General features: G+C 35.6%; 1 protein-coding gene across 4 annotated transcripts in view; it reads left to right on the forward strand.

Annotated features, from left to right (window-relative positions):
- Positions 1-14,576, forward strand: part of RPS6KA5 (ribosomal protein S6 kinase A5) — a 181,935-nt gene that overhangs the window by 53,066 nt on the left and 114,293 nt on the right. For 2 of the 4 annotated variants that reach the window (XM_019919047.3, XM_019919058.3), the window contains exon 2: positions 8,543-8,614. The exons of 1 other annotated variant lie outside the window; for it this stretch is intronic. In XM_019919047.3, the coding sequence (XP_019774606.1) occupies positions 8,543-8,614 (72 nt within the window). Of the gene's footprint in view, positions 1-8,542; positions 8,615-8,655; positions 8,830-14,576 lie in introns of those variants that run through there. One more of the 4 variants, XM_019919067.3, reaches the window with a different exon arrangement.

Below are 14,576 nucleotides of genomic sequence, written 5' to 3' on the forward strand. Positions count from 1 at the left end.
AATAGAGTTACAGATGTAGAAAACAATCTTATGGTTATCGGGGGGAAGGGGGGAGGGATAAAAATGGAAGATTGGGATTGACATATACACACTACTATACATAAAATAGATAACTAATAAGGACCTACTGTATAGCACAGGGAACTCTACTCAGTACTTGGTAATGACCTATATGGGAAAGGAATCTAAAAAAGAGTGGATATGTGTATATGTGGAACTGATTCACTTTGAGGTACAGCAAAAAGTAACACAGCATCGTAAATCAACTATACTCCAATAAAAATTTTAAAAAGAAAAGAAAAAAAAAAAGACACATCATGGCAAAACCGTTGAAAGCCGAAGATAAAGAGCAATGTTGAAAGCAGTAAGAGAAAAATAACACATTTCAGACAGAAGAGCAATAATCCACGTAATGACTGACCTTATGTCATAAACCAAGAGGGTGGAAGGACATGTTTAAAGTGCTGAAAGAAAGGAGAAAAAAAAGCCTGGATATTTTCCTTTGATTCTATATCAAAGGAAAATATCCTTTAAGAGTGAAGATGATTCTGGAATTAGACAGTGGTGACGATAGCACAACCTTGTGAACATACTAAAAAATATTGAATTATATACTTTAAAAGGATGAATTTATGGTATGTTAATTATATCTCAATAAAAAAATTAGATAAAGGTAAAAGAATGACTCTTTAAGATAAAACTCAGAAAATTCATCACCCATAATACAGAAATGTCAAAGGATATTCTTCAAGGTTGAAGAAAAGTGATACCAGATAGAGTTTTGGATCCTTGGAAAAGAAAGACCATCAGAAATGATAAGTATCTGGAGAAGTGCAAAAGTCTGTCTCTCTCTTTCTTCTTTATTTCTTTATAAAATGTATCATATAAGCAAAACTCATAATATTGTCTGTGAAGTTTATAACATATGTAGAAGATGTTATAAATCCCATATAATGTGTGATGGCTGTACCGGGAAGGATGATTGCAAGGTTTCTATATTTTATGTGAAATGGTACTTTTTTTAACTGTAAGAGGACTGTGAATAGAGATGTATATTGTACTCCTTAGAGCGACAACTACACAAATAATGCAGAGAAGTAGAGCTAAATTATGAGTGTGAAAATTGAAATTAAATTCTTAAAAACATTCAAGTATTTTTTTCACAAGTCAGGAAAGTAGGAACATGGGACCAAACAACAGAAATGGTAGACCCAAATCCAACCATACCAATAATTATATTAGATTGTTAATAGGTTAAACTATTAATCTAGTAGTTTAGATGAAAATAAATGTTTATAATTAAACACTCTAGACAAAATCCTAGCAGGGTTTCTTGCATAGAAATTGAAAACCTAATTCTAAAATTTATAACAAAACACAAGACAATCTTGAAAAAGAAGATCAAGATGGGAGGATTTATATTACCTGATTTCAAGACTTATGATAACCAAGGCAGTGAGCTGCTGGCATGAGGCTACACATAGACCATTGGTACAGAAAAGAGAGTTCTGAAATAAACCCATACTTATATGGTCAATTGATTTTTGACAAATGAGCCAGCATAAATCAATGGTAAAAAAAATAGAGGGTTTCTTTCTTTTTTTTTTTTTTGTTAAATGGTATTTGAACAACTAGATACCTGTATGAGAAAAAAAAGAACCTTGATCCTTACCTCACATTATACAAGAAAGTTAACTCAAATTGGATCATAGACTTAAATGTAAGAACTAAAACTACTAAATTTCTAGAAGAACATTTTTGCAAATATCTTTGTGACATTGGGTATCCAATGATTTCTTAGAATCCAAAAAGCATAGACTGTAAAAATAAATTAATGGACGTCATCAAAATTTTTAAAATTTGCTTTTAAAAAGACAAAATTAAGAAAATAAAAAGCCAAGCTATAGAATGGAGAATACATTTGCAAAACATATGTCTGCCAAAATACTTTTATTTAAAATATGTGAAGAACTCTTAAAACTCAGCAGTGAAGACACAAACAACGCTATAAAAAAATGGAGAAAAGATTTGAACAGACAATTCCCACACACACAAAAATACAAATGACTAATAGACCCATGAAAAGATGTTCAACATATCATCAAGAAAATGCAAATTAAAAGCACATTGAGAATGTAGAAAATTTGAAAGAATCAACAACAACAAAAACCCCTCCTGAAACTAATAAGAGATTACAGCTTTATTACAGTTTTAAGACACAAGATTGATAACCAAAAGTCAATCACTTCCCTACCTACCAGCAATGAACAAGTGGAACTTGAAATTAAAAACACAGTGCCATTTAAATTTGCACACCCCCCCCCAAATGAAATACTTAGGTATAAATCTAACAAAATATGTACAAGATCTATATGAGGAAACTACAAAACTCTGTTGAAGGATACTAAAGAAGAACTAAATAAACGGAGAGATATTCCATGTTCATGGATAGAAAGACTCAATATTGTTGAGATGTCAGTTCTTCCCAACTCGGTCTACAGATTTGATCTACAGATTCAATGCAGTCCCAATCAAATCCAAGTATATTATTTTGTGAGGATCAATAAACTGATTCTAAAGTTTACATGGTTAGGCAGAAGACCCAGAATAGCCAACACAATATTAAAGGAGAAGAACCGTCAGGAGACTGACACTACCCACTACTTTTAGACTTACTATCAAGCTATAGTAATTAAGAAAGTGTGTTATTGAGGACAGAATAGACAGGAACAGGCTGGAGAGCCCAGAAATAGACCTATATAAATATAGTCAAGTGATTTTTGACAAAGAATATAGTGGAACAAAGATAGTCTTTTCAACAAATGATGCTGGAACAACTGGACATCTACATGCAAAATATTGAATCTAGGCACAGACCTTACATCCTTCACAAAAATTAACTCAAAGTATATTACAGACCTAAATAAAACATAAAACTATAGGTCCTAGAAGATAACATAGAGAAAGCCTAGATGACCTTGGGTATGGTGATAACTTTTTAGGTACACCACCAAAGGCATGATCCATGAAAGAAAGAATTGATAAGCTGGACTTTATCAAAATTACTAAAATTCAAAAATTCTGCTCTGCAAAAGACAATGTCAAGAGACTGAGAAGACAAGTCACGTACTGGAAGAAAATATTTACAAAAGACGTTGTCTGATAAGTGACTTGTCCAGAATATACAAAGACCTCTTAAAACTCAACAATAAGAAAATAAACAACTTGATTGAAAAAACTGGGCCAATAACTTTGGCAGACACCTCACCAACAAAAATACACAGATGGCAAATGAGCATATGAAAAGATATTCCACGTCATATGTTATCAAGGAAATGCCAATTAAAACAACAGTGGGATACCATTACACAACTATTAGAATGGCCAAAATTCAGAACACTGATAAAACCAAATGTTAGTGAGGATGTAGAGCAACTGGAACTCTCATTTACTGTTGGTGCAAACGCAGAGTTGATATAGCCACTTTGGAAGATGGTTTGGTAGTTACTTATAAAACTAAATGTACTCTTACAATATGACCCAGCAGTTGTGCTCTTTCATATTTACCCAAAGGAGTTGAAGACTCGTGTCCACACAAAAACCTGCGCAGAGGATTTTTAGGGCAGTAACTGCTCTGAATGATATAAATACTACAATGGTGGATTCATTTGTCCAAACCCATAGAATGTACAACACCAAGAGTGAACCCTAATGTAAGCTATGAACTTTGGGTAAAAAACCCTATTGCATCTGCTTGGGCCCCAACTGAGGTTAAGACAAGACAGAGTAAAGCAAAGGAGTACATTTTGTCAAGCTTGATCTTTGGTCCCTTACCCCAGAGTGAATCATTGACCTGGTGAGCTGCACTGGGCCACAGGGGCCCTTTGCCCTAAGCAGATACTACTCTCTAAGCTTGTTCACTGGAATCTAACCATTCTTAATCAAGGAAAGGCCAGGAAAGATAAATTCTCGGAGAAACTCGAGGTGGATAAAGTGTGTTTTTATAAGCCTAGGGCTAAACTCTTTTCAAGCCCAGAATTCCTAGGACCTGGGGCTTAAGGTATGAGGGAGGGAAGACCCTCTCCCAAGCTCTACCTTAACTCACCAGCCACCTGGTAACAATCTTGATAGAAAAGCAATACAAAGAGTAAATAAACTCGTCCACAGCTAAGGCCAAGAGAGGAGATTCCAAAGAGTACATACCTTAAGAAAGCAGAGCTAACCTCCTCCTCCTGGGGAAACATTTACCACTGTGACGACTCCTTCCCCAAATACCGAAGGCATCAGTGCTGTTCATCTTGAGCTCTGCCAATTCCTTCTCCCCAGGATTGGAGGTTGGGGAAGCCTTGAGCTCCCTTTGCAGACAAAGTGTTAATTTATGTCAGAAACCAAATAACAGAGGTAGTAGATTATGAGCAGAAGCAGGCCTTCACAGATGATATGAACAATCTTTGTGAACGATCAGGCTTTCCAGGATGGTATGCTTTGTAGAACCAAGTGTAATTAATCTGTGGCCTCTTTTAATTTCCTCTGAGAATAATTCTATGGTTAGTGTAGAAAGGCTGAAGTGTCTGTGTATCAAAAGATAGTTCCTTATCTTCCTAGTCCAGCTGCAAATATAGATATGGGAGAAATAGTATTTGGACAATGCTTTTGGAAAGCTGGGCCTATACACATCTCATAGTAAATAAAAGATGGCTCCTAACAGCGAGAAACAGGATTGATAATTTGTAACATTTGACTCTTTAATAATGTCTTAAACTGCAAAAATCTTGCACAGTAAAATAACAGAATTTAACATTCAATTAGAGCCAAATCATTATTTCAAAAGTGATGGTTTCCTGTGAGCCTCACTTTTACTATAGCCTGCTTGACATACTACAGGAGGATATGCTGTTGTGTGTTTACTTTAAGATACTACCTATGTTTCTGGTATTCGTTTTAGATTTATATTGAAGCCAGTGTGAGCTTGAGGCAGGGCCATGTACACTAATTTGTTCCCACTATGAAATTATGCATGAATAGTCAAACTCTTAGGAACTGAAAGTAGAATGGTGGTTCCCAGGAGCTTGGAAGAGAGGGAAAAGAGGAATGGTTCAATGGAGTTTGTTTTGCAAGGTGAAAAAATTCTAGAGATCTGTTGTAAACAAGGTACCTATAGTTAACACTACTGTATTGATGCTTAAAAATGGTTAAGATGGTAAATTTTGTGTTATGTGTTTTTAACCACAATTAAAAATATTTTTTAAAGTTATGTTTAGTTAAATCAGAAAGACACTGAAATTACTTATCCCTCTGAAACTTTTAACTTTAGAAGTTCTTAGTTGGGTCTAATTTTCATAAAATTGTAGTCCCAAAGCATTAATTTATTTACAAACACTAATAATATTATTGGAACACAGCAAACACTGTGTGAATTAAGCTCATACAATCCTCATCACAACCCAATGAGTTATTATTTTATTATGTGCCATTTTATTATGAACATTTTCAAATGTAATACAGAGAATTTGAAAGAGTTGTATGCTGAATATCCTTACACTCACTATCCAGATGCTGCAGTTAACATTTTGTTGTATTTTCTTTATCACATATCTGTCCATATCTATATGTGTCCATCAATCCATCTTTTTATTCAGTTGGCCAAAAAATGCCTTCAGTTTTTAAGCAAAAATAAAAGACACATTTTTCATTTTCACCAAGAACTTTATTGAACAACATATTCACCCTCTTGTTCCACTACCTTCTGCCATTTTTCAGGCAACTTCATAATTCCATCTTCCCAAAACGTTTTATCTTTTTGAGCAAGGAACTGTTCCAGATGCTTTTTACAGTCTTCCAGGGAATTGAAATTTTTCCCATTAAGAGAATTTTGTAAAGACCAAAATAAATGGAAATCCGAAGGTGCAATGTCTGGTGAATACTGTGGATGAATCAGAACCTCCCAGCCAAGCTGTAACAGTTTTTGCCTGATCATCAAAGAAACACGTGGTCTTGCATTATCCTGATGGAAGATTATGCATTTTCTGTTGACTAATTCTGGACGCTTTTTGTCGAGTGCCACTTTCAGTTGGTCTAATTGGGAGCAGTACTTGTTGGAATTAATCGTTTGGTTTTCCAGAAGGAGCCCATAATAGAGGACTCCCTTCCAATCCCATCATATACACAACATCACCTTCTTTGGATGAAGACCGGCCTTTGGTGTGGTTTGTGGTGGTTCATTTCACTTGCCCCACGATCTCTTCCGTTCCACATTATTATACAGTATCCACTTTTCATTGCCCATCACAATTGTTTTAAAAACGGAACGTTTTCATTACATTTAAGTAGAGAATCACATGCGGAAATACGGTCAAGAAGGTTTTTTTCACTTAACTTATGTGGAACCCAAACATCAAAGCGATGAATATAACCAGGCTGGTGCAAATGGTTTTCAGTGCTCAGTTTGGATATTTTGAGTGTGTTGGCTATCTCCCACATGCTATAATGTTGACTGTTCTCAGTCAATGTCTCAATTTGATCCTTACCAATTTCAACTGGTCTACCCAACCGTGGAGCATCATCCAGCGAGAAATCTCCAGCACGAAACTTCACAAACAACTTTTGACACGTTTGACCATTCACAGCACCTTCTCCATACACTGCACAAATCTTTTTTGTGTGTTTCAGTTGCGTTTTTACCTTATTGAAATAATAAAGCATAATATGCTGAAAATGTTGCTTTTTTCTTCCATCTTCAGTATTAAAATGGCTACACAAAAATTCACCAATTTTAATGTCTTTTTTAAATGCACGCTGATATGACAGCTGTCACATTCAATCTAACAAAACTGTTTTGAATGAAGTTAAAGACAACTAAGTGCTACTAGAGCCATCTTGCGGAAAAAAACGAACAAACCTCTCGGCCAACCCAATAAAAATACATTTCAAAGTAAATTGTAGACACCAATATGCTTTGAGGGTAGGAATTTTTATTATCCCCATTTTACACTCCAGGGATATGAAACACAGAGAAATTAAGTAATTTGTTCAAGGTCACAGAGCTTTTAAATGATAGAACTAGGATTTGGACCAAGCCTTTCTTAATCATGTCTTTCTTATCACAGAATGCTGGTTCATACCATATGAATAGGTTATTACCATAAAAAGTAATTCGTGGTCCAATAAATATGTCAAATATAAGTATCACAATCTTGAAGATCCACATGCATATTTTTATGGTGCAGGATCTGTGAGGTTCAGTGTTAAAGAAACTTGTTAAACCTTGTTTAAGCTATTTCCAAATTTATTCAACCAGAGCACTCTTTCCCCACCTTCCCCCCAAACATAACACCTATTAACACTTCATAGGATAGCATCAGAATTCATTGGAGTATGCTCTTGAAAATGCTCATTTATAAGGTATCCTAATTTTGTTTATTTACTACAGAATATGTCTTTGAAGAGTTTATATTTTTAAACATAGTCCTAGAATTTTAGAGCTGGCAGAGATCTTAGAATTCACTGAGACCAGTGCTTTCACCTCAAAGATGAGGGAACTGAGATGCAGGGTGGTCAGGTAATCAGTTCAGGCTACATCATGTTCAAGTGCTTGGTGACAGAAATGGGAGTGGAGTCCAGCCTAGAGCCTGGGAATGGCATTTATAATCAGTAAATATTTGTTTGAATAAATGAATGCATCTTCTAAATCTGTCCAGTTTTCTCTCTACTACATATCTATCTACATGTTAGAATTTGTGTTCATTTTCAGATTATCTGGTCAGTAGAGTCTTTATTTATTTATTTATTTATTTGAGTTATGCGGGCCTCTCACTGTTATGGCCTCAGCTGCTCCGCAACATGTGGGATCTTCCCGGACCGGGGCACGAACCCGTGTCCCTTGCATCGGCAGGCAGACTCTCAACCACTGTGCCACCAGGGAAGCCCCAAGAGTCTTTATTTTTAAAGACTTTAGACTTTTAGACTTTTAGAGAGTCTTTATTTTGATAAAGTAGAGCACTTTATCTTTATGTTAACCTTTGATACAAATGTTATATAGTTACTAAATTCTAAAAAAAGTTTTATTGTGGGACTTCCCTGGTGGCCCAGTGGGTAAGACTCTGCGCTGCCAATGCAGGGGGCTCGGGTTCCATCCCTGGTCAGGGAACGAGATCCTGCATGCATGCCGCAACTAAGAGTTTGCATGCCGCAACTAAGAAGTCTGCATACCACAACTAAGAGTCGACATGCTGCAACGAAGATCCCACGTGCTGCAACTAAGACCCGGTGCAGCCCCCCCAAAAAAAGTTTTTTTAAAAAACCCCACAAAAACAAATCAGTAATTTAAAAAATTTTTTTAAATAAAAAACATTTTATCATAATATGTAACATACAGAAAATTACACAGAACATAGCTGTACATTTTAACGAATAATTATAAAGTGAATCCTGGTTTAACCACCCAACTCAAGAAATAAAACACTGCTGGTACCTCAGAAGCCCTTGTGGGCCCCCTCCTATTGCTGATGCCCTTAATTATTTATTTTTTCTCTTTCTTTTTTAGCTAATTTAACAGGACATGCAGAGAAGGTGGGGATTGAAAATTTCGAGCTCCTAAAGGTCCTAGGAACTGGAGGTAAGTCTTAATTCTTTTTTTTTTTTTTTTCAGGAAAAAAAAGTACTTGATATCCTTATGACAAAGGATTGATATCCCCAATACAGAAATCAGTTAATCTTTAAAAAGCATAAGGAATCCAATAGGAGAACTAAGAATGTGAACAAAGCATTCATAGAAGAAATACAAAAGGCAAAATTTAAAGGAATTGGTAAAGAAATACAAAAAAGGAATTGGTAAGGATCAAGAAAAACCAATCTCTCTTACCCTGCTGTTGCGAATGTAAATTAATTCAGTTTTTACACAGGACACAATATTTTTAAAAAAACCACTAACATTTATGGAGAGCTTGTTACTTGCCAAGTACTCTGTGAAGTGCTTTATACTGATTGATTCAGTCAATCCTCGCTCAACTTTATTGATAGTCCATGCTCATCATTTTTAATAATGAAAAATTCAAGACTCTTTGGAAACCTAATGGCATGAATTTGGTTAAATGAACATGCATCTATATGTTCTGTTATCTGTACAATAGGATTGAAATGATCTGTATTTACTAACATTTTTGAAAGATCTCCATAACGTAATAAATTTGAGAAAAGACTATAGAAGAGAATGTACAATATACCATTTCATAGTATAAAAATTGTGTGAATAAATGTCTACATGTAAATATATAGAAAAATCTCTGATCTGTGCACCAAAATGATAACCGTGTGGCTGTCCCTGGGTGGTGAGCTGTTAGATGATCTTGATATTCTGCTTTATACTTCCTTGTGCCTTCTCAATTTTTGCTATCACTGTTCTCGCTGCTCTGAAGTCAGGAACTCATGGGCATATGACTTGTGCAGGTGCAGAGATCCCTGCACTAGAAGAGCCTCATGTTTGGTTTAATGCTCTGCTTTCACTGTTCTGAAATTCTAAATAATTCATGAACAAGGCACCCCACATTTTCATTTTGCATTGAGCCTGCCAATTATGTGGCTGGTCTTGTCAGCATATAAATTTGTCTAATCAGAATCCCAGAAAGAGCCAATAGAGTGGGGAGAAGTCCTATCCAAAGAGATAATAGCTGAGAATTTTCTAGGATTGATTAAGCATATAAATTTGCAGATCTAGGAAACAGAAAATCCCAAGCAGACAAGTATAAAGAAATTATTACCTAGATACATCAGAGAAACTGATGAACATCAGAGACAGAGAAATACCCTAAAAACAACCAGAGAGAAAAGGCATATTTATAGAGGATTAATGAGTAGATTAACAAATGATTTTTCAACAGCAAGCATGAATGCCATAGGAGAGTGGAAGAATATCTACAAAATGCCCAGAAAAAATAACTGTCAATTTAGAATTGCAAACCCAGCAAAACTGTTTTCCAAAAGTGAGGGCAAAATAGACATTTTCAGACACACAAAAGCTAGTGTGTTTTCCACCAGTACATCCTCACTAAAAGAATTTCTAAAGGATATAATTTTAGGGAGAAGGAAAGTGATCTCAGGAGAGATTCTAGGATGAAAAAAGTATTGGTGAATAAAGAAGATCTAAACAATACTGACTGTGTAAAACCATAGTCGAAATGTCTAATTTGTGGGGTTAAAAAAAGAAAATTGAAATATTGGACAAAAATAGCACATAATTTGGGCGTTGATAGGAATTTAGTGGTCTGAGGTAGTGTTCCTCAAATTTTAACATGCACGTGAATCTTGAAATGTGTAAAAGACCAAATTGATTGAAAAAAGAATAGAAAACCTGAATAGTCCTGTAATTCTTGTTTTAATTAATTAATTTTTTTTTGGCTGTGTTGGGTCTTTGTTGCTGCGTGCTACCTTTTCTCTGGTTGTGGCGAGCGGGGGTTACCCTTCATTGCGCTGTGTGGGCTTCTCATTGCAGTGGCTTCTCTTGTTGTGGAGCATGGACTCTAGGCACGCGGGCTTCAGTAGTTGCAGCACATGGGCTCAGTAGTTGTGGCTCGCGGGCTCAGTAGTTGTGGCTCGCGGGCTCTTGAGCGCAGTCTCAGTAGTTGTGGCACACGGGCTTAGTTGCTCCACGGCATGTGGGATCTTCCTGGGCTAGGGCTCAAACCCGTGTCCCCTGCACTAGCAGGCAGATTCTTAACCATTGTGCCACCAGGGAAGCCCAGTCCTATAATTCTTAAAGAAATTGATCAGTAAGTAAAAATCTTCCTGCTAGGAAAACACTTGGTACAGTTTCAAAAATGAATTTTGCCAAACATTCAAGGCATAGATAATTCTAATCTTCCACAAATTCTTTCAGAGGACAGAAAAAGTGGAATTATTTCTTCCAACTCATTGTATAAGGCTAGTATAACCTTGATTCCAAAAACACACAGAGTATGAGGAAGAAAAATTACAGGTCAGTTAAAAATTCTTTTAATTAAAAAACATTTTAAATTTAATATCAGATTTATAAGACAAACCTTGTATGTGTTTTCTTTCAACATATATAACACTTTGTCTCATTATTTACCTCAACTTTTTCAGTGGCTCTATCATAGACAGATCTTTAAGATAATTCTGCAAAGGTGAGAAAAGAGTTTACCAGTAATGCTTTACTTGCATTTTCATTTCATGCTTCTTCCTGTAACTGGTCTCTTGTTAGCCATGGATATTGCTTTTCCTTTTCGTCAGCTGACAGTTTCTTGCTCTTATGAGAAGATGGAATAACTAAGAAGTGTCATTGTAGGTGTTTCTGTATTTAAAATCACAGTTTTGATGACTAAATGGAGTAGGTGGAAACTTGTATTATGAATATAATAAAATCTCAATTTTTATTCAAAAATTTCAGTTTCATTACCTTTTTAAGCTAATTTTTTCCAGAACTACTTAGGATAATAGAAAAGCCTCATCAGATGTCTTTATGTGTCATGTCAGGCTTTCTTTCGAAGTGAAACTGAGAACTCTTCTGATGATTTAAGTTTTATGTATTTTGAACCAGAAAAAATGCTATTCATCCAATATCTTGAAGACTTTGTAGAATATTGGAAAATGAAAGATTTACTTTTTGATCTCATACTTAAATACATGTAATATTCATGAAAAAATCTCTCTTTTACTCAGAGTATTGATTTATATCTTTTCAGCTATCTTGTTTCTTTTGATCTATTGCTAATCTTGTTAATTAGTTTCCTGAGCTAGAAACTTGGAAATAATTTTTGATCCTTCTCTATTTTGACTTTTTTTCTTGTTTCTCACAAAATCCTATAATTTTTCTTTCAAAATGACCCTTGGCTTTACCTTTTCTGTTCTTAGTGCCATGGCTCATATTACCTTATACATGGATTGTTGTTCAGGTTTTCAAAATTGGTCTTTTTGCAAGTTCTCTCTTCCATTTTATGCATTTTATACATATTCTGTTATAAATAATATGCAGCCTCATTAAAATTCAACATTATCATGCTATTCTCCTGTTTCAGAACTTATAGTGCTTTCTTCCTAGTTATTATTCAAGTCCAAATTCTTGCCTTACTTTCAGGCTTAGCTCTGTATTTTTTCTCCAGTTACCCCAATATTCCACCTACTTACTAGTCTGGTTGATTTTCTTTTACTCCCCTATAATAATGTGTACTTTCCCATCCTCTGAGGCCCTGCCTTATCTTGTTCCCCTACCTTAGTTCTCCTTCTCTTTTCCACCTATCCGAATCGTTCTGAATTGCTTCATTCTCTGAATTGTGGCACTGAAAGTCCTTGGTAGAGAAATGGCAGTGAGTGGTTCTCTGAATCTTCCTTCACATCTGCTATATTTTTCCTCTAGATTGTGAACTCTTAAGATCATCCTTATATATGTTTCCAACCCTATTTCCCTCCTCCCTCCCCATAGCCCATAACAGTATGAAGTATAATAATAGTCTAACAAGTATATAATTCATGCTTTTGTCTCTAGTGTTGTTCTTGAGGTTGATACTCCCAAATTCAGGAAGTATCTTTGGTTCATCTTTTAGAATTATTTTGTCATGATGAAATTTTGTTGCTTATGGGAGTAATGATTCTTTCTAATTTCTCTCCTTTTCTACTGCCTTCCTTTTAACGATTTTGCTTTCTTTGAGACATCTGTCTAAGTAGAGAAGAAAGTCTTTAAATGTACCCATTGTGTGCATTACTCGTAATTCTGATGCTTAATGAAGTGGAACATGTATTCTCTTTGAATTTTCTTTATTCCTCATACTAGATCTGTACTTCAGAGATTTTTTGTCATTATGGCAAAAAAGATAAATTTTGTCCTGTAACTGTAAAGGGTGCAGCTGAGTTGATTTTTCTCTTCTAATTTTGGTGCATTCATAGTTGTGACGTACTTGGATATCAAGGATGACTTAGAAGACTCAGGTTTGAATCTTGACATCATCATTGCCTACTGGTGTTCCTTGGGTAAATCGCATGAACTGTGTGAGCCTAAGTGCCTATTGGCCTAAGTTAATAGTACCTATCTCACAATGTTGTGATAATATCAATGAGATAATCAATATGAATTGCCAATTGCTAAGTAACCATCAGTTGCGGTTATTTATTCAACAGGGAACTCCACTTTAAAGCTGCACCCTAAATTAGAAAAACAAAATTATTTAGGACTTATTAAGGATAGATTATTAGTTCTTTCTTTTCTTTTTTTTTTTTTTTTTTTTTGCGGTACGCGGGCCTCTCACTGTTGTGGCCTCTCCCGTTGCGGAGCACAGGCTCCGGACGCGCAGGCTCAGCGGCCATGGCTCACGGGCCCAGCTGCTCTGCGGCATGTGGGATCTTCCCGGACCGGGGCGTGAACCCGCGTCCCCTGCATCAGCAGGTGGACTCTCAACCACTGCGCCACCAGGGAAACCCTATTAGTTCTTTCATGTAGTCACTTTGTTAGCATATCTGGGAGAAATTTCAACTAAAGTTATATTTCTAATAATAAAAATCTAACAAATATTTCATAAGTGATGTTAGTTGAAATTTTATTAGCATTTCTAAAAAGTGGATTTGTATATTACCTTCAAAATAACATGTCAAATGAAGACTGTGTTTCTTTCTTTGTTTTCTTCTCTTAACTACTCAAACATTTTAGGTTCTGAACAACCTTTTGTATGTTAGGTTAACAGTCTTATGCTAAAATATGCATAAAATGAGTAATAAAACATTTAGATTGCCTGACATATGGTAAATGCGATATAAATTTTACCTATTTATATATCTGAAAGGGAAAGAAGGCCACCTTCTAAAAGAGCTAGTATAATGCATTACCAATGTCTCAGATTAGCTTGATACATAAGTGATAGTCATTTCTTAACAAATATTTTATTGTAAAGCCTAAAATATGTCCAGCAATAAATAGGGACATGCAACTACCAAAAGATCTTCCGGGTTTCAGGCTGTTCCTTCCTAATCTGTTCTCCATACTACAACCAGAGTGATCTTTCTTAAGTATAAGTTTGATCATGTCACTTCTCTATTTAAAACCTTTCACTTCATTGCCATTGCTCTTGGGATTCATTCATTCACATGTTTTATTAAGAGGCAAGTACTGTTTGGGTGCTGAGGAAAGAGTGGTGAGCATTTTAAAAAAAGATATATTACATACAAACTTGAAAATTGAATAATATGGCCTTCATTTAATGTTTATTTCTGGGTTTATGAAATCTTCAAATGAGTGCTGGCAGAGTAGAGAGATTCAAAAGGCCTTGCCTCCCATAATGTCTATTGAGCAGCAACCATTTGTGTTTTCCTCAGTCCCTGGTGCCCTTGTAAGAAGGTTACTTTTTCTTTATCCTGTGGATTTTTATTTTTTTGTTTTTATTTGTGGCTGGGGATCGGGGGATGGTCATGTAATCAGCAGGAGATGCTGCAAGCTGTTCTGTGGAAATACTATCCAGTAGGAGAGATTATTATTGGGTTGTTTACCCCAGCCTAAGTGCCATCCTTGAAATGTTAACTCTGATAGGTCTTTGCTCCTTGGTCCCAGACTCTGTGAAAATCATCCCCAACAAGACAGC

Source organism: Tursiops truncatus, chromosome 2, assembly GCF_011762595.2.
Source record: "Tursiops truncatus isolate mTurTru1 chromosome 2, mTurTru1.mat.Y, whole genome shotgun sequence".
Lineage (NCBI taxonomy): Eukaryota > Metazoa > Chordata > Mammalia > Artiodactyla > Delphinidae > Tursiops > Tursiops truncatus.